Source organism: Oculina patagonica, chromosome 14, assembly GCF_052425735.1.
Source record: "Oculina patagonica isolate OP01 chromosome 14, crgOcupat, whole genome shotgun sequence".
In the NCBI taxonomy this organism is placed as follows: domain Eukaryota; kingdom Metazoa; phylum Cnidaria; class Anthozoa; order Scleractinia; family Oculinidae; genus Oculina; species Oculina patagonica.
In genome coordinates, this window is record NC_135771.1 from 18,826,682 (window position 1) to 18,846,226 (window position 19,545).

General features: G+C 39.1%; 3 protein-coding genes across 7 annotated transcripts in view; all 3 read left to right on the forward strand.

Moving 5' to 3' along the window:
* The window catches only part of LOC144638724 (uncharacterized), a 74,515-nt gene extending 65,314 nt beyond the window's left edge, over positions 1-9,201 (forward strand). For all 5 annotated transcript variants that reach the window (XM_078497951.1, XM_078497954.1, XM_078497952.1 and 2 more), the window contains 7 exons: positions 165-314; positions 677-784; positions 1,262-1,753; positions 1,950-2,137; positions 2,544-2,691; positions 3,814-3,866; positions 5,793-9,201. In XM_078497951.1, coding sequence (XP_078354077.1) covers positions 165-314; positions 677-784; positions 1,262-1,753; positions 1,950-2,137; positions 2,544-2,691; positions 3,814-3,866; positions 5,793-7,577 — 2,924 coding nt within the window. In that variant the 3' untranslated portion in view covers positions 7,578-9,201. The remainder of the gene's footprint in view (positions 1-164; positions 315-676; positions 785-1,261; positions 1,754-1,949; positions 2,138-2,543; positions 2,692-3,813; positions 3,867-5,792) is intronic.
* LOC144638723 (uncharacterized) overlaps positions 1-19,545 on the forward strand; it is an 84,350-nt gene that overhangs the window by 22,899 nt on the left and 41,906 nt on the right. The window lies entirely within an intron of this gene.
* On the forward strand, positions 14,313-15,781 carry LOC144638763 (uncharacterized). Its single transcript, XM_078498021.1, has one exon. The coding sequence runs from the start codon at positions 14,351-14,353 to the stop codon at positions 15,134-15,136; it is 786 nt and encodes a 261-aa protein (XP_078354147.1). The 5' UTR covers positions 14,313-14,350; the 3' UTR covers positions 15,137-15,781.

Below are 19,545 nucleotides of genomic sequence, written 5' to 3' on the forward strand. Positions count from 1 at the left end.
CCACTGTGATATTTGAAATATTTTGAATACCAAAATACTATTACAACTTCTTTCGTTTTTCTCTTGTTTAATATAGGAGAAGTACTAAAATAATTATGAGAAAATGTGTCCTTTGTGACATCTCTACAAGAGCCATTGATTTAATTTGTCTTTTTCTCTAACAGATATTACCAGACAGGAAGAAAACTATGAAATTGAAAGGGATGTTCCCAAAGAGACTGGCTACCTTGGCGATATTGATACATCATCCAGTGAATCATCTGAGCTGCAAAGCTCTGATTCTGAAGATGACATTCCAACAACCGCAAAGAAAGGTAACACTTAGTTAGAGCTAAGCAGGCAGTTTTTTGTACGTACTTTTGGCATTAAGTCTTTTTTCCATCAATATAAGCCCTTTGGGTCATCTTTGGTCTGGCCCTATATTTGCCTAGTGTGCCACATATATTGGACTGGAAGTTCATGTGGGAATTTAATTTTTTTTATAATTAAAATCAATATTTTTCTCCATGTTGTAAATGAACGTCTGGTTAAACAGCACCTGTGGATAATTTACTTGCAAAACTAATTGGGAATTATTTCATTGACAATATTTTGGGAAAGCAATTCACTGAAATAGTAGCTTATTAAACTTTCTTACTCTGAACCATCATCTTTGCTTTCTCTCTTTAAACAACAGGGTTTATTGGCCAAAAAGGTGACTTTGAGTTTGAGGAAAAGGATCTCATGGAAGATCGCAATGGTGAGACTAAAGAACAATGTGAAGTTGGGAACAAACCACTTACTGGTAATTACACTGATTAAAAAAGTTTGTATTTACCACATCTAAAACTGTTTCTCTCGTTAAGGTTCTAACTTTTTTTTTTTTTAGAAAAGCTAGAAAAGTTAATCAAGTCATATTTAAATTAAAAAAAAATCCAGAACTTGAAGGCCAATTTATGTGTTCATTACCATCACTCGATGACTGGTCCCAAGGGAAACAGCAGAACTCCAGATTCGTCGGGTTTCCTAGGCATTAAGCAACACAGAAGAAGACATAGTCATGGAGAAGACATAGAAAAACAGTGGTCATCGGCCAACACTCACTGGTAACAATGCACTGTTACCCTCTGAGGTCATAGACTTTACATTGTCTTCTACGGCTCAGAGGCTTTTGGCGATGTTGTTTGATGTCATTCGACCTCAAAGTAGCTAATGAGAGCGTATTCTGTTGGGAGGGAAATTCCAGCTATGTGACAATATTTGATGTTTTTTCTCCATTTAGAAACAGAGGCAGAGAAGTGGAAACAGCCAGATGAGGTGCCTGAAGACACCATTAAAGCCAACAAGGCAAGCCTAAGCCAAACCCTGATTTCGTTTTTCAAAGATGGAAATTTTCAAGAAAAACAAGTGATTGTTAAAATAAAGCCACTCAATTGGGAACAGAATCCTCTTCACCTGATTAAAGACCATCTTGTCCAAGAAGCTCACAGTCTACGACATCTAAAATGTCTCTATCGTTCAGGTATTTCCTTCGTTCTGGGGTTAGGACAAGAACCTGTCCAGCTTCATCTCATTACAACGCATGAAAAGCTGGGAATGTTGCTGAAGTTAACAAAAGAAAGGAATACCAATTGTAAGATGCATACAAACACAGCTGAAGTTCGTCAGTCTCGAGAAAATTCAAGCACTATGGTGGGACACAATGATGACTACACATTGAGTAGTATGGACTCCTTACTACAGCTTTACTGCAGACCATTAAATTTTGATAAAGGTAAGGCGTTTAGACGCTGAACACGACAAAAGTAAATCGACTAAATGACTGAGCCCTGTAAGACCGTCATTCCACAGTTTCAAAGTGGAGTATAAAGCTAGCTTCCTTCTACTTCTTTCAGTTAAAAGTGTCTCGTTTTGTATTGTAGCGGGACTCGTTTTTAAATCTTTTGTAATTGTCTTTGCTTTCATTTCAGATTCTTTCGAAGGGCATGAGATTCATAAAGATTGTCTTCCAGAATTTGCAACCACGCCAAATGATGAGTATCTTATTGAGAGAACGAATTTACCAAAGTTCTTAACAGAACATTGTTATTTTACCGACCATGACGTTTGGATGCTGACTTATGCATTTCGCCCAAGAAGGAAGATCTTGTTTGTTTATGTAAGAACTGAAAACGAGATTTTTTTTAGTGGCTAGCGCTACTTTGCCCATATGTGCAAATTTTTTAAAGATAAATTTAAACTGTAGAAGCTGCAGTGACCTTGAATTATGTCCGTTGGTAATCTTCTTTACCATTGATTGAGACACCATAACAATGCTAACTTGGTGCTCCTTGCATTTTAACCCTACTCTTGAAAAATGAGGTAAATGCTTTGTTAGAGCTTTCTCCATAGCACTTGATTGAAACATGACATGGAGTAATAAGTTGATCAGGTCGATCAGGTTTACAATATGGCTTGTGTAAGGATGCATTATTTTTCTTGAAGGTGGCACAGTTACGCATTTAGCACAAGAACCAAAAGAACTCGAGTTTTTAGAGCAAACCTCTTACTCAAGTGTTTTTCAGGTTGCAGATAAACAAGACGTCTTTCCTCGTGAGTCACCTTTTCACAATGGAGACTATGAGTTGTCAACGCAGTGTTGGCAGTGGAAGCAATGCCAAAACAAGATCTCTAAAGTCAGGAAAAGACTAAAAGATAAGCACAAGCTTTCAGGTACCTGTTATGTGATATTGTTGTTGCGTGAACAACAACCAGTTAACATAGCCTTTGAACAGACTCGCTTCTGTGGGCGAGAGCACAGCTCAAGGCAAACAAAATCAGCGAGCAGAGCAAGATTTAACCCAGACCGCACTCAATCCATTCTGCTCACCGAGTTTTTTTTGCGCTGTACCCATTTAAGCCCATTTTTTAAATATAACCAGGAAACAAACTTTGTGCACTGATGTTTAATCTGTTACTCGTACGCACGTCTGTCCGTGGTGAGCATCAGTACAGCTGAAAATTACAAGATACAAAGCTTGTGATTCAAACCAAAAAGATAACTTAATTACAAAGAAAAAATACAAACAAGCTTTTGAAACGAAAACTTCCGGCTTCATATCCAACATCGACAGCAAAGAAACAAAAGGAAAAGCGAACAAACAAACTCTTACGATCCATTCGCGCAACACATAAACTGTAAAGAGCACACGGTTTCAAAGTCACGTGACCCATACAGGGAGGGGGGCACAGTGGGGCGCAGGACAAAACTGTCCCTAATACCCTAACACTATGTCCTACTTCATGTACAAATTGACAAGACATATACACTATAATTCCCAAGGGCTGATTTCCTCTTCACAATATCTATCAAGTTACAGGGAAAATAACCTACTGTGCCATATAGCCTCTGAACAAACAGATGGTATCATCATAAAGGGAAATTAAATTTGAATGCACTGAAATAATTGTTCAAAAGAATTTTTACTGTGACATGCTGGGAATTATGCTTATCTCATAATCGTGGTGTATAGTTTCTGAGATATTATTAGGACATTGCTGATCCTAGCAGTATGCAGGACGCGTGTCACATATCAACCTAGTAAATGGCCCAGCTCACAACGAGTCTCTCGCAGCTCAGTTGGTTAGAGTGCCCAACCGGTATCTGGGAGGCCATGGGTTTCGATTTCCGTCGGGGACTCAAATTTTTTCTTTGTACCACTCTCGTGTCATGTTGAACAATTTCTTCACTATTTATCACCGAGCTTAACATTCACCATCTTAATTATTTACTACACAAATGATTTCGTATCTTTAAAAATAATGACCGTTAATTTGTTGTTGTTTTTTCTTTAGAGTTGAAGAAATCACAGCTTGACCCACCACCCTTAACGCCACACGTCACTTTGGTAAGTTAACCCAAGGTATATTTCCAGTTATGGATAAATTGCAAATTAATTTTGCGATAGTACCGTGTCAAGTTTTTTTTTAATGGAGTAAATTGTATAGTAAGTAATATACACGTAATTCAGCTTACAGCTGCTAGTTGTGATTTTAAATAAACGATTTATCTATCTATGTATAGTACATTTTTTTTTTGTTTTTTTTTTTTTTTTTTGTTTGCAAACATTTATTGAACAGTTCAAAAAATAATTTACATTTAGTTACTATTTACAACCACGAATAAACAAAAGGACAGCTTAGATTACATTGACTTGTAAGTTACAGACTAAAATAAAGAAAAGGAAAAAAATTCAATACAAGAATGCAAAAGTCAAATAAGGGCTTCTATCTGGTAAGATTTTTTTTTTTTTTTTTTTTTTGTGATAACATGGTTTGCCGGACAAATTGTAATACAAGTTTGTTTTTTACTTAGTTACATTTGTAGGAAATGGTTAGCTTACGTTTTATTTAAAGAATGATTTGTGATTTGCACGTACTCTTTTCAATAGATAGTTTACTTTTGAGGAAAGCAAGGAAGGCTTCGAAATAGTACTGTTCTTGTTCTCTTGAAGCAGAGTAGATGTAATACTTGGCGATTATCAGGCAGAGGTTTAAACCAAGTTGTTGGCCAAAGTTGTTTGTGAAGCCGTATATTATGGTTTTGTCTATGTATAGTACATGCTAACGACTCCAACTACAGCCAAACTAGGTTTTTTAATGGAAAACTCTGCAATGTTGTGGCGCAATGTATCAATACTGATTGACAGTTTCCTCGTTGCAAATTGCAACATTCAATTCCGGCATATTAACTATGATTCCGACAATTTTGCTCTAGTGAGTTGCCATGTTCCGGTTTTCATTTTGCCGTATATATAGAATGTGAGAAAATAGCGACAGGCTTAGTTCAAATCACCAAACTGGGAATCACGATACAAAATGACAAATGTAAGCTATTACTTGTGGAGCAAATTTAAATCAAAGGCGATTCCTAGTTTGGCTATTTGAACTAAACCTGGCATTAATTACTCGTAGTCTGTTAGTAAAAAGTCAACCAAAGGGCAATTAGTTCCCCCTTCTTTGAAACAGAACTGGAATTTATACGGGGAAAATGATAACAGGACCTGGCAACTTGCTCGAGCAAATTTAAATAGGCGTTTTGCATGACCTGGTCACATGTTACAAATATCAGCTGGGACGCAAGTTACGCAGTGGGACATAAAAAACAAAGAAGGTAAAGCTTGACTGGTGCGAGTCACTTTCTTTTGAATACCCCACTGCGTAAAGTTCTTGCCTCCCAGCATGGCTGGTTTTGTACCATGTGATCGGCTCCTGCGAACAGCCTATTGAAAGTTGCAATATTTAGTCTCGCTTACAAGTTGACCTCACAGAGCGTGAAGCGTGAAAGCAAACGCAAAACACGAGAGCGAGCGCAAAGCATGAGAGCTCGAGCACGGAGTCTACTACCACCAAACTGGAAACGAGAAGCGAACAACTTTTAAAAAGTGTAATCAATATTGAAACATTGTGCCATAACATTGAAGAGTTTCACATCCGGTTTGACTTTAATTCCCTTTTCGTTGGTTTCATTGTTGCCACTAACCTTTGCAACCTGCCACATGTCATTGAATATTTTTAATTTTGCTAATGAATTACCTTTTTCTGGGTGGAGCATCCCCTATGTTTACCTTTTTCCATTATAAAAATGGTCGAAAAAGTCCTTGGTGGACAAAGAAAATTTAAAACTCTCATAACAAAGATAACTGCCATCCTCGGCAATCTGATCACATCATGTTTCTGTTGGCCATGGTAATACATTTTTCACTGCAAGATAGAAACAAGAAAAAAATTATGCTAAGCTAACCCTGAAAATTTGTCTGATCTGTGCCATTTAGATAACCGAAGTGGCGTGCAAAGAGCAGTCCCATCCAGTAGATGGACAACCATACGATCTTGTTGGACAAACACACGATCTTGTAGGAAAGCAGTGCTCTAAGTACTTTTTCCCTGACCACACGTTAAAACTTGTTAAAAGAAATTACATCAACCCTCCAGGTGATTTGACCAGCCACAAGTATAAGGACGTCCCAGATGTAAACAACGAAATCGACGAGCTCTTATGCTTTTTTGCTACTCAAAAGTTTTACGATGTCTGTCCATCGATTGAAGACAATGACGATGAAGTAGATCACACATCTATCTGTCAGAATATCGATGCCTGTTATGCCCTTAACACAGAAATGCATCATTCCAAGAAGAAATGCGATTTCGAGGACGTCAGTACTAACCAAAAAGACGACCATGATGGGAAGACTATTATGAAAGTTTTGGATGAAGAACTATCTTATGATCTGCGCAGCTCTTGGCAGCCTAAGAAAGGCAGTCAAGTAACAAAAACACTGAATGTTCCATATAGAGAAGATAGTACAGTGCTTTCCGTGAATGAATGCTGTGATGACCTAAACAAGGGAGCTAAAAAAGAAACAACTGAGCATCAGGAATTAGAAGACCAGAGAAGTGATGTAGATGATGGCTTGGCGGAAAATATGTCATCGACTTTTCGCACTGTTACAATCGACTATGTGAATAAAAGGCGTGAAGACCTGAGCGAAATACTGATGACTTGCAAGTCATTAGCTGCCCTGAATCTAACAATCGATTTGGAAGACTGGGCAAAAGGTCTGGATGACGGTTTAGCAAAAATTACTTCATTAACGACTCTTAACCTAACAATCGACGACAACAGCGACTGTGGAATGAGTGGAAACTGGACAAAAGACCTGGGTGGTGGTTTAGCAAAAGACACGTCATTAACTACTCTCAACCTAACAATCAACAACAGCAGCGACCATGGAATGAGTAGAAACTGGACAAAAGGCCTGGGTGGTGGTTTAGCAAAAAACACGTCATTAACTACTCTCAACCTAACAATCAACAACAGCAGCGACCATGGAATGAGTGGAAACTGGACAAAAGGCCTGGGTGGTGGTTTAGCAAAAAACACGTCATTAACTACTCTCAACCTAACAATCAACAACAGCAGCGACCATGGAATGAGTGGAAACTGGACAAAAGGCCTGGGTGGTGGTTTAGCAAAAAACACGTCATTAACTACTCTCAACCTAACAATCAACAACAGCAGCGACTGTGGAATGAGTGGAAGCTGGACAAAAGGCCTGCGTGATGGTTTAGCAAAAAACACGTCATTAACTACTCTCAACCTAACAATCAACAACAGCAGCGACCATGGAATGAGTGGAAACTGGACAGCAGGCCTGGTTTATGGTTTAGCAGAAAACACATCATTAACCACTCTCACCCTAACAATCAACGACAGCAGCGACCATGGAATGAGTGGAAACCTGATAGCAGGCCTGGTTTATGGTTTAGCAGAAAACACATCATTAACCACTCTCAACCTAACAATCAACAACAGCAGCGACCATGGAATGAGTGGAGACTGGACAAAAGGCCTGGGTGATGGTTTAGCGAAAAACACATCATTAACTACTCTCAACCTAACAATCAACGACAGCAGCAGCTTTGGAATGCATGGGGACTGGACAGAAGGCCTGGGTTATGGTTTAGCGAAAAACACATCTTTAACTTCATTTACACTTAACAATCAACATCAACAGCTACCATGGAATGAGTCTGAAAGGGTCATGGAAAGGGTCTGAGAAATGCACCTCATTTACTGCGCCCACCCGAGCAATCAGTAATACCAGTTCCATATGTAAACGTTGGGCAACAGACCCTGGGGATGGTTTGGACGATTATAGTGAGCGCATTTGGGCGGAAACTGAAAATTTAACAGGTAACTGTGAAGGAAAGAGAACAGATAGCAAGCGAAGCTCTATAATGACCATCTCTGAAATTTAAAGAAATAGATTTTTGTCTCCCGCGTTATTTTTTAAGTACTATTTCGAATGGAAAGTATTTATGTGCAAAACTATTACTTAAACGCCTTTTAAAATATCATAAGTAAGGTTTTGGTTTCAACGGAACCAAAATCAAATTACGTGCTTGTGAGCCAACAACAGCAACAACCAACTTTGCATGAATGAAGACTGGGAAAAAGGTCGAAGTGATGTTGTGCGAAAAATAATCATTATTACTCTCAACCTAACAATCTACAACAACAGGAACCTGAAAGACTGGGCAAAAAGTCCTGGATTGTGGCTTAGTAAAGAAATCCACCGTTAGTCACTTTCTCCAAACAATCAACAACCTTAGATGTGTAAAGACTGGGCAAAGGGCTTGAGTGACGGCTTGACAAAAACCATGTCATTAACCGGCTACTTTCAGCTTAACAATCACAACAATTTTACCAATTCGTGCTCGCTACTCTTGTGGCTTGTTAATTTACTACCTAAGATATTATTTTGAGATTTCTTGTAGTCTGGAAATAATTTCAGATGTCTTGGAACTGACTGTATATTTAAGGGTAATGCCACACCCTAAATGACAGTAAACGTATTTTTACGTCTCAAAAACATTTTGAGAGGGTACATAATTTTCCAGGTTTTAATGAGTGTTCACTTAAATGACAACAGACCATTAACAGGAATTTGATTAGCTAAATATGACTTAAATTAAATAATTACAACAGTTACAAGAAAAAGTAATGATATATATCTTTATGCAATTCATAATGCATTTTTTTTAGCTTGGGATAAATTTAATCCTTTGCGATGACAAGCTAGGTGCAGTGAAAAATTGTATATAATTACGGTATATCTTACAGAGTCGATTGTAAAATAATAAGCTGCTTAAAAAACGTGTAAATAGCTATTTTTCTTATTGTAACATTTAAGTAACAGTTACGTCAGTTTTCACATTTTTAACAATACAAGTAACAAACATATTCATACTACGGAAGCCATCTGTTAGCAGTTTGGTCGAGAATCAAGTCTGAAATTCTTTTATTTATTTTTTCTTCTTGTATTTGGATGTATAAGAGGACGATTAGCAAAAATAATTACCTAAGCAGGTCAGTTGTCCTATGCACTATCCAGATGATCGATACAGGAACACAAAAAACTCTAGTCAAGACGTGTCATGTCTCCCCGTGTAAAGCGATATTGATTTAAAAACTTTGCTTTCAAAATGTGGGTGATTGGAATACCGTTATTCGTGCAAGTCGTCTTCAATCCTAAGATACATCAAGAAGGCATTAACGTCGAGTCAAAAGCATTAGCTCATCACAATTGTAACAGCTTTGTTTCAAGGTTTTGCACTCGATCCACCGCACGCAAACGTACGTTCAAGCTATGCAAAATCGCAACTTCTGGTCGCTCTCGCCAATTTCGTACGATTGCAACTAAATCAAACTGAGGTGTCACGGAGAATTTGCGAGAAGAATCAAACGTGATTATAGTAGTATGCGAAAAATTTCGGTGCAGAGGGGGCTGCAGCCCCCCCCCCCCCCCCCCCCCCCCGCCTCGTACGCCTATGATATGGCTGTCTCCTATTTCCTTTGTTGCACGCGAAAAAGAGACGTCGACTGAAGTAGGAGACGCCCGCGCGCAGGCTATAATATGCTCCGTCGAGAGAGAAAACGTTTTGCCCAGTCAGTGGTCGCTTGGCTCATTGACGAATGGTCGATAAGGGAAAGTTCCAAGCTAGCCCTGGGCTTCTGCAGTTGTAGGACGTGCCGTGGTTTGACCAGTTGTCTGCGGTGAAGTGCTAGCTGCACTTGTCTGTTTTGCAGTTGTTTTTGAAGCATATGTGGGATCAGCACTAGATTGTGGTTAAGTTGTTTTGACTATCGTTTCTTTATCGGGACCAGTAGTTCCACCTTTAGTTGTAGTAGGGTTATTTGGTGCTTCTGCAGTGTTCTCGTCATCCCCTAATGCCATAAGAGGTTAAATAATACATCTGTTACTGTTGTCATGGGCATGGGGCGAATACATTTTTGACTCCCCAGCAGTAGTCGAACCTATGACCCTTTCTTCTGCCCACCGGTCGGACGCTTTGGGTCATATGTTTAAATGTAACACACCTATTTATTTTTATTTATTTTTTGCTACAGAAAGAAATTAAAAAACAGGATGCAGTAGAATAATTTAAATTAAGTTAGGAAGAAAAAGTTGCGGTGAGTCCTAAAAGAAAGTAGAAAGCTTATGCGTTATTCGGCCTCCCCAACCAAACAAAGCTGACTACAAATAAGTTAGTTTCATGATCGGGAGGTTTGAGCGAGAAAACGCAGATTCGAGAAATCGGAATTCCACTCCCAAAAGGGCTTTCTAAAAAGACCAAATTGAATAAGCGCTGACGATTTCACTGCAAGGTAGTTATAAAATTTGGGTCCTTGGAAAAACAGAATACACACTAATACAATTATTTTTGTCGATATGTGTGAAATGACATGAAATGACGTATTGAGTGAAATGATTGTAAGTCGTTCTTTACCTATAGGTAGCAGTGGTGAGAACGCCCGCCTCCCACCGTTATGAGGCCCGGGTTCCAATTCTGAACCCGGCGTCATACATGTAGGTTGAATTTGTCGTTGGTTCTCGTCCTTGTTCCGGGTTCTCCGGTTTTCCTCCCTCCACAAAAACCAACACTTCTAAGTTCCAATTCCATCAGAAAAACACGATCCCACAAGCGAGGCCCTGCAAGCTTTCATAAACAGCGACATAGAAGAAATAAAATAACTTCTGTTGAAATAACGACAGCGAAGGAAAGAACTAATAAGACAACTACGGCAAATCTGTCGGTTCGACAGCGAACTGATGTAGTCACTAATCCCTTGAATCATCAACAAGATTAGGTTATTAATATTCCTCGTAAATATAGCGAACTCTCTAAAGCATTCAGGGCTTGTTTTTAGGTCCCGCAGATTTAACAGGCAAAAAGCTTCCAAGTCAAATTTAAGTGGATAAATACAATCAGTCAAAAACGTTTGTTGCTTTGTCCTACCCACACCGATTTTTTGTTACAAGGGTACATTCTAGTTATGCAACGCTTTTGAGTGGTATACTTAACAATTATCCTGCGAAATCGCGCGGAATATCGCCTGATACTTAGCCGACGAGGCCGTAGGCCAAGTTGGCTAAAATCAGACGATATTCCGCAAGATTGAGCAGGATAATTGTTTTATTATTCAACAAATTGTCAACGAAACACATTTTGCAGAAAGAGAAACTGTAATTATGCAGCGCTTTACAAGATTTCGGACGAATCTTCGCAACCTACGTATATCGCAGGATATCTGTTATGTACGGATGACAGATCTCATTAACATTTTGACCATATATGGGCAGCGCGCGCATCTGTTGAATAATAAATAGAGGATATTACATGGTTGCGCGGAGATATGAAATTTATCTTCTCGTGTTCAAATCGATATCTCACGAGTGAGCGCAGCGAACGAGTGGGATATCGATTATATTTATTATATAAACCTACTAATTACGAAGTTTTTGAAGATTTTCCGAAGATTTCCGACCATTTTCCGAAGATTTCCGAAGATTTTCAAAATGTTGTCCGAAGGTCGTACGAATGTTTCCGAACATTTTCCGAACTTTTCCGAAAATTTCCGAAGATATACGAAGACTGCCGAAGATTGCCGAGGAAGTTCCGAGGATGTTTCGACTTAATATCGATTTTCTTTGGCTCATTCAGCATTGAAACAGGGCAAACTTGTCAGAAAATGTTCCGAAATCGATATCTTCACATGTGAAAATAACATGTTATTTTCACGTGTGAAGATATGATTTTTTCCTGTGAAAGATTTCCTGGTATTTCACTGATGTTTATATACTAGTTATGCAACGCTTTCGAGTGGTATACTATGGAATATCCCACGAGTCACTTGTATTTTCTCGGTATACACACGAGCCTTTAGGCGAGTGTGTATGCCAAGAAAATACAAGTGACAAGTGGGATATTCCATAGTATACCACGAGAAAGTGTTGTGTAACTATTTTATACCATGCCATAGAAAATACGCTTACTAAATTTCGTCGAGAATACAGTCGCAGTGCACTATGGGAAGGTTGGGTTGAATACCGTCGAATATACAACGGCTTTCCTGTATTCTGATTGGCTGTATTTTCTATGGCATGGTATAAATAATAATATGGAATATCCCACGAGTCACTTGTATTTTCTCAGTATACACACGAGCCTTTAGGAGAGTGTGTATACGAAGAAAATACAAGTGACAAGTGGGATATTCCATAGTATACCACGAGAAAGTGTTGTGTAACTATTTTATACCATGCCATAGAAAATACGCTTGCTAAATTTCATCGAGAATAAGATCGCAGCGCACAATGGGAAGGTTGGGTTGAATACCGTCGAATAGACAACGGTTTTCCTGTATTCTGATTGGCTGTATTTTCTATGGCATGATATAAAAGGTGTTATATTATTAATTGTTTTGGCCTCGGCTGATCAAGAAGTTATAACTTCAATCAGCCAAAATATCTAAAAGGACAACTTACATAAATTGCGACTTTCTTCATGCGTAAGAAAAGAGGCGTTGCATTAAACAAATATTCTATTAATCCCAGTAAAAGCGGGAAAAAAGCATCTTTAATCTGTCAACCGTCTTTACGGCGAAATAAAAAACGAAGTTAGGTTTGAACCTTATCTAAGGATAATAAAAAATGTCAATCAAAGAGTGGCGATAACCAAAATGCGGATTTCTAGTCATCAACTGCCTATTGAATCAGGTCGATACAAGAAGATACCTCGAGATGAGAGACTTTGCCCATTCTGTAAGTCATCTATTGGTGACGAGTTCCATTTTTTGATGAAATGCACCCACTCGTCATTTTCTCATCTTAGAGGTGTCTTCTTAGATCGCCTCTTTTCAATAAATAACAGTTTTAAATTTTTGAATTATAAGGCACTTTTTATATATATCTTAGCTATGTGCGATGAAAATATCTTGAATCTAAGCGCCCACTTTATCTGTGATATTTTAAACTGTTATAATGAATCACTAAAAGAACTTGAGGAGAATTTTTCCCTCACGACCAAGAGTTAGTTGTTAGCTTGTTAATGTTAATGTTTAGTTATTAAGTGTATTCTGTTGTAGTCCTGTGGAACTGAAATCTTCAAGTTGAAGATAAAGTCAATAAAGCAGTACTGTCAACCAACTAACCTACTACATTCTGATTAAGCAAATCCAAAAAAGTATAAGACAAATAAGCCCAGATGTCATTCCAGCCGAGCGAGATGCAAACATGCCTTTGAGAAATTGAAGATGAATGCTTGAAAAGTCTTGAAACAGCTGTCAGTAGAGAATATTCATCGGTCAAGAATTTAAAAAACACTGTGCCTGAGAAACTACTGCCTTGGGTACAAGGTTAGTCACATCATCTGTCAACTTTTAGTTAGTTTAATGGCTCTTTCAAAATCCACGAAAAACCTGCTTTGTGAAATAACCGGACTACTTCGGCAAATAGCAAACACCCCTAGTTTAGAATTATTAGTGTGCGTGTACTGGGTTGTCAGTTAAATAATGCAAGAACTTTTAAAAAGTCTGCATACGAGCCGGAGTCCAGCGCACTAATCATTAGGCCACCGTCCCTCCCATAGGAACTTGTATTTTCTAGGAATTCAGCACAAATTTTAGAGTAAAGTTTGTTAGTCTTACTAAAAAAAGAAATAACTGTTGATGAATAAACAATGACCCTTTTCACATAAATTATATCTAGTTCAGAGAAACGATTGTTATTTTAATTAATGGTGTCACTGGCGTATCCAGTGGAAAGAAATCAAGAGAGACTGCATATGGCTTTTTATTCACATCACATATGAACATGTGGACTTCCTTACTCTGTGTTACGGTCTGTTACCAATCTTTGTATTTCAACGGTTACAATATTTTTTGGACTACGATATTTCCAGCTTTCACGATGGCACATTAGACTTTCTCGAAGTCCTTCGACGCGTGGTTCAGGTAGTCACTCGCGGTCGTCGCTTCGCAAAGCTTTTCGCCTCGTTACGCTCGCCTATAGCGGGTAACATGGTGCAAGTCTAGATGACACATCTGTGGATCGATAGGCTAAATCAGGCTAAATAAATAAATTCATCCTTGATCGATTTACTATCGCGATGAAATAAATTCATCCTTGATATCAATTTATTACTACCGCGATTCGTAAACAGAGGGCTAGGACACATGCTGTTACGATGAATGGACTTTTTGGAGGTAAGACAACTATTGTTTAAAAAGAAGTTTTATTTGTGTGTCTTTGTCAGCGTGACAGTAGCAGTTGTATGATGAGAACCAATCAAATTTGTCTCTGGTCCAGCACCGGTCTAACCCGCTTGTACATGTGAAGCAAACAACCCACTTTCGTTGGTGCGCTGCTCAGCAACCAACGGTGGTTTTCATAACACTAGATTACATCAATAATTCATCTATTCACCTACTGGATACAGGTGAACGATAAAGCGTCGTAGCTCCGAGACAGTTCGAAGCATCGAGAAGATGGCGCAAGGCGGTAACATGTATCCAGAAACTATCTTTGTGCAAACGGACCCTGCATTCAATGTTGTCCTTGAGGCTCTAACGGAGCTAAGAAATCAAAACCGACTGCCAGTGATGCACTACCAAACAGCATTTCTTGAAAACATAGAAAGCAATGACGAAAGTGATGATCGAAGGCTTTTGTTTGGTGGAGAAACAGAAGCATACGCCAATGCAGCATTTGGTCAAACGGCATCTGCAGTTGTACGTATGTGTATGTTAGAGGCAGCTGGTGTCCCCCGAGCTTTATGGCCACGGATGAGTCCCACATCTGAGAGGAGAAACAAAGCGAAGTTGAATCAACAAGTTTTTCTCCAACCGATTTTTCGTCTTGCGACTAACAGGCCTGCAGCAAGACGTTATTGGTGCAAATATGATCAGCTGTACCCACACTTCCTGATAGAACATGAAGTCAGTCAAGTCGCCAACAACGTGCAAGTCAGTATCTCCAGTATGATGTTTATCTTCAGAAACAACTTCACTGAGCTTGTTGAGATAACCACTACATTTACTGCCACACCAAGGGGAGAGCAAGAGTTCAATAGCTACATTCACGTCACCTGCATCGTGCGACAGATTACTGAAGGTAACGATGGTGAATCCACCAAACAGCTGAAAATGTTGGTGCAGCCGGTACACATCCAAGACAACTATTTTAAAGAAATGACGAAAGTCAAGGAAGCGAAAGATTTGGAAAAGTTGCCTGATGCTTTAATCGAATTGAAAGTCGGGAGCACAACCGAGTAACACAAGATTCCGGCATCTCACTAGGTCTTTTATTTGACTTAAATATCTGTTTGTTCAGTTAAAACTGATGATAAATCAGTCAGTAAGTTCTTAGTGTGTCTTACAAGGTGGCTGCTTCATGGAAGCAGTGTTCAGTAAGCTCATTATTAGTTGGCACTGAAACGTCTGAAAAGTATGCAAATTTTTATTAAGCCACCCGCGACCGACTATTTAAACTAGGTCAAAAATAAACCATACCTAAAAAATATAATCTTTTGAAAAGTTAAGACTGTAGTGATCGACACTAGTGATTGACACCTACGGACCGAGTCGATTGCGAAATGAGTCAATGGGTGGAGACGTATGAGACATTTAGAACTAAAGGGCGTTGTAAGAACACAGACGATCAGCTAAAATAAAGAATTTCACGACATTACAGTTTGGCGGCGAAGATTGTCACGGGCCTTGAGTTTTCGGGCATTGCTCGTTTCGATCCGCACTCGGCTCCCACTTCCCTTAGTACACGCTGGAATGACTGGATCGAACGATTTCATCGGTTCATTGTGGCATTGGATATCAAAGATACAACCCGCCAATGAGCTCTGTTATTGTATTTAGCCTAGGATTTAGCGGGCCCAGAAATGGAAACAATTTTCGAAACACCCACTGACACAGGAGAAGACAAAGATTTTGATACAGCTGTCGCCAACCTCACCGAGTATTTCTCGCCCTTTAGTTCTAAATGGCTGTTTTTATGCTAGAGACGATAATGACGTCGTCAGACGACTTTAACGTCTAAGACGTTAAAGGCGTCTGGTATAAAAACGGGAAGCCTTTAGTAGACAGCTTTTCAGAAAAAAAATAAAAAAGACTGGGTTGGACACTCGGAGGACACTGGACACGAAGACGTAAAGCCATCAGACGTTAAAGGCATCTGTCTTATTTACTGTTTTCATACTAGTTAACGACGTCCCGTTTTTATACTAGACGGCTTTAACGTCTCAGACGTTAAAGCTGTCCGATAAGAGCGTCGTTCAGACGCTCTTACGAAAAGACGTTAAAGCCATCAGACGTTAAAGGCGTCTGTCTTATTTACCGTTTTTATACAAGACGTTAATGTCGTCTCGAGACAGCTTTAACGTCTAAGACAGCTTCAACGTCTCTAGCATAAAAACGGCCAATGTCTCATATGTCTGCACTCATTTCGCAATCGAGTCCGTAGGTGTCAATCACTACAATAACAACAGAACTGCAAGGGATCGAACAGGGCTTCTTTAGAGCCAGGCTCGAAGAAAATGAAGGCGAAAATTAGTCGCTACGAGTGCTATATCAGCCAAGTCGATATGACCTTCGGATGACAGCAATTTTACATGAATTGCCTTTCCGTTTTCTTATATTATTTCTCGAATTTGGAATCAACTACCTTCAGTCGCAAATAACGCACCCAACGTGCCAATGCAGTACTTGCCCTTCAGCCCGTGATGTTGGTAATACAGACATTTTGTAGCTTTCGTTTAAAATTTTTTAATTTTATATTTTTAATACGTAGTTTTCTAGATATTTTTAAGATTTTATTTTTAATATGTAGTAGTTTTTAAATCTTTTTAATATGTTTCATTTTTTCTTAGTTTCTAAATTGTCAAACACTTTTATGATGAGCCTCTGGCTCGGAGATTGGGAGACCACTCCCTGTGTATTTGACACTAAATAAATTACCTTTGCCTTTAATCCGATAGTTCAAACTAAATTGTTAAACATTACAGCAAATTTCAGATTCTTTATTGTTATGTCTTCAAATGTAATTCGCGATCATTTACTGAATCCACGGCTTTTATTAAGATTTCTAGAGTCAAAGAGGAAGCCTTTTTGGTATCCGACTTGATACAAGTCGAAACATACATTGGATAAGTTTTCTCGACTCGACAAACCGAGTTGTCCAGTGGAAAAATACGTCTGATTAGTTCACTCAAGGGCCGCAGCGAAAAGTTGTCAAGTCGAACGAGTCGTACGAATGGACAAAATTATTGTCAACTCGTCAAAATCAGCTGTCTACTGGAAAAATACTTCCCATTAGCCACGAGCCGAAATAAGCACAGTATGCATCAATGTACCTTGTTCCACCATAGGCCAAAATAAGCGCGCTACGCATAAATATACCTCGTTCTTTAAGCCCCGAGTCGAAACAAGTGCGTTACGCATGAATATACCTCGTTCTTAAATTCACGAGTCGAAACAAGTGTGCTATACATGAATATACATAACTTGCGATCAGGTGTTTTTTTTTCGAAAGGGAGAGGGGAAAAAAGAGTGATAATCAGGGAGTGATAAGTAGGGGGGAAAACATGATCTCAAGTTAGAATATACACAGGTCCTTAAGCCCTGGGCCAAAACAAGTATGTTACACATCATACCTCGTTATTTAATCCTTGAGCCGAAACGGGCGCGCTACACACGAATCAACTTTGTTCTTCCTAGCCTTTAATCCATAAGCCGAAACGAGCGAGCTACGCATAAATACTACGTTGTTTAATCACTGAGCTGAAACAAGGGTGCTACACATGAATATACCTCGTTCATGCCCGTTCTTAAATCCATGAATATACACATGAATACACCTCGTTCTTCAATCCATGAACCAAAACAAGCGCGTTAAAAAATTTAATCTATGATATGAATCGAGAAAACGCGGCGCGCGTGAGATCCGTAACGTCAGTGCAAAGTCTGGCGTTGCTTTTATATGTTTTAAATTTGTTTACGCCGGTATGTTTTTTCGAGGGTAAAAAGAAAACATCAGTTTATTTCCATGCTTTTTCGTGTAACATTCGCATCAATGCTTCCTTGAACACATTAAACCGCGGTCTACTTAATACGAGACTTCAATATGTGGATGGCGTGGCAAAAAAATACGCCCGCAATGCGTCCATGTGTCTAGTGCAGACAACCATGGTCACAGGTGTAGAAAAACTATTTATACAACATTTTCCCGTCCAGGCATCTGTTAGAAGAATGCGTTTTACCATTTTCCAACATTGAAAGGGGAGACGAGGTACTGTCAAAGTTATCACAATCATAATTTCAGGTTTTTACGATTGCAGGAGGTTGAGTGATTTCAATAGATTGATTTAGACATTACGATTTTGGCAGGGATTTCTGGCATGTTGTGGGTTGAAAAATCGACTTTTGAATCTACTAAGCACTTCGGTTAGCCTGAATAGCACTCAAGTAAGCCTAAATAGCACTCCGGTTAGCCCAAATTAGCTTAGGTTGCTTGCGGTTAGCCTTTAGACCTGCAACATTCAACCTGCGAAAAAAATCTGGCGTTACGATTTGGCTGGCATAGAGTACAGGTGTGGAGGTAACGGTGGTGGTGTGGAGAAGTGTAGATTGAGAGTTTTATTATACGGATGCAGTATACAAATTAAAAAACCGTATGCCTTGTTTCTTAATACAGTTGAACCCCGGTTACTCGAACTCTGAAGGGAAACGAAAAAAGTTCGAGTTAGCGGGGTTTTCGGGTTAACCGAGTAAAAATGACTGAAAAGTGGGTCCAAGGGACGGAAAGTGGGTCCAAGCTACGGAAAGTTCATTTAGTTTTTATCACACATTCGTTACATATCTTAACAGGACGCCGTTGAACATTTGCATTTTTATCTTGCTGAAGAAGGCAACAGTAGTGGCCGAAACGTCCAAAAACAATATTTTTAGCCAGTGTCAACTTTTTAATTCGTTTTTTACAAAATTTTTAACATGCCTGGCTACAAACCGAACATTTTTTGAAATGAAAGTTAGTTCGAGTTAGCGGGGTTGTTCGAGTTATTCGAGTTCGAGTAACCGGGGTTTTACTGTACTACTGAAGCAAAACTATGGTACATGATCGCACGTTGGAATGTTTATTCCCTCGCTTCAGTTTTATCTGGCCATTGTTAGAAGTACTATTACCGATCTGAACACATCAACAGATAAACAGATAAAAAATACAAGGAGATAAAATATGAACGCAATTTAAGGATATGTAGCTGTTATCGCCACCATTAAAGAAGCAACATTTTCGCCCGCTAGAGTTGCTCTCAGCTACGAATCGAGCTGCTCTGGTGCTTCTGTCCTGCTCTCTAAACTTGTGCGTGCACCCATAATTCGATATACGGACGCCTAGCGTGAACCAATACCTATAATGAATACTACCAGTGTACTATGATAAAACTGCCAGTATACTAAAACTACGGAGATTTTGCAGAATCGTTTAACTATCTATACCTTAAGTATTCTAGACTACAGAAGGTTCTTAGTTCCAATAAAGTTTGACTTTGCAAATATGATTGCTCTCCAATCTATCTGTTGTTAATACAGATCTATTTTTTCATATTGGCAGCAAAGAATCGTTTTCCTCTGTCACTGTGCCACATCTAGCTGACACACAGTGCATCCTAACA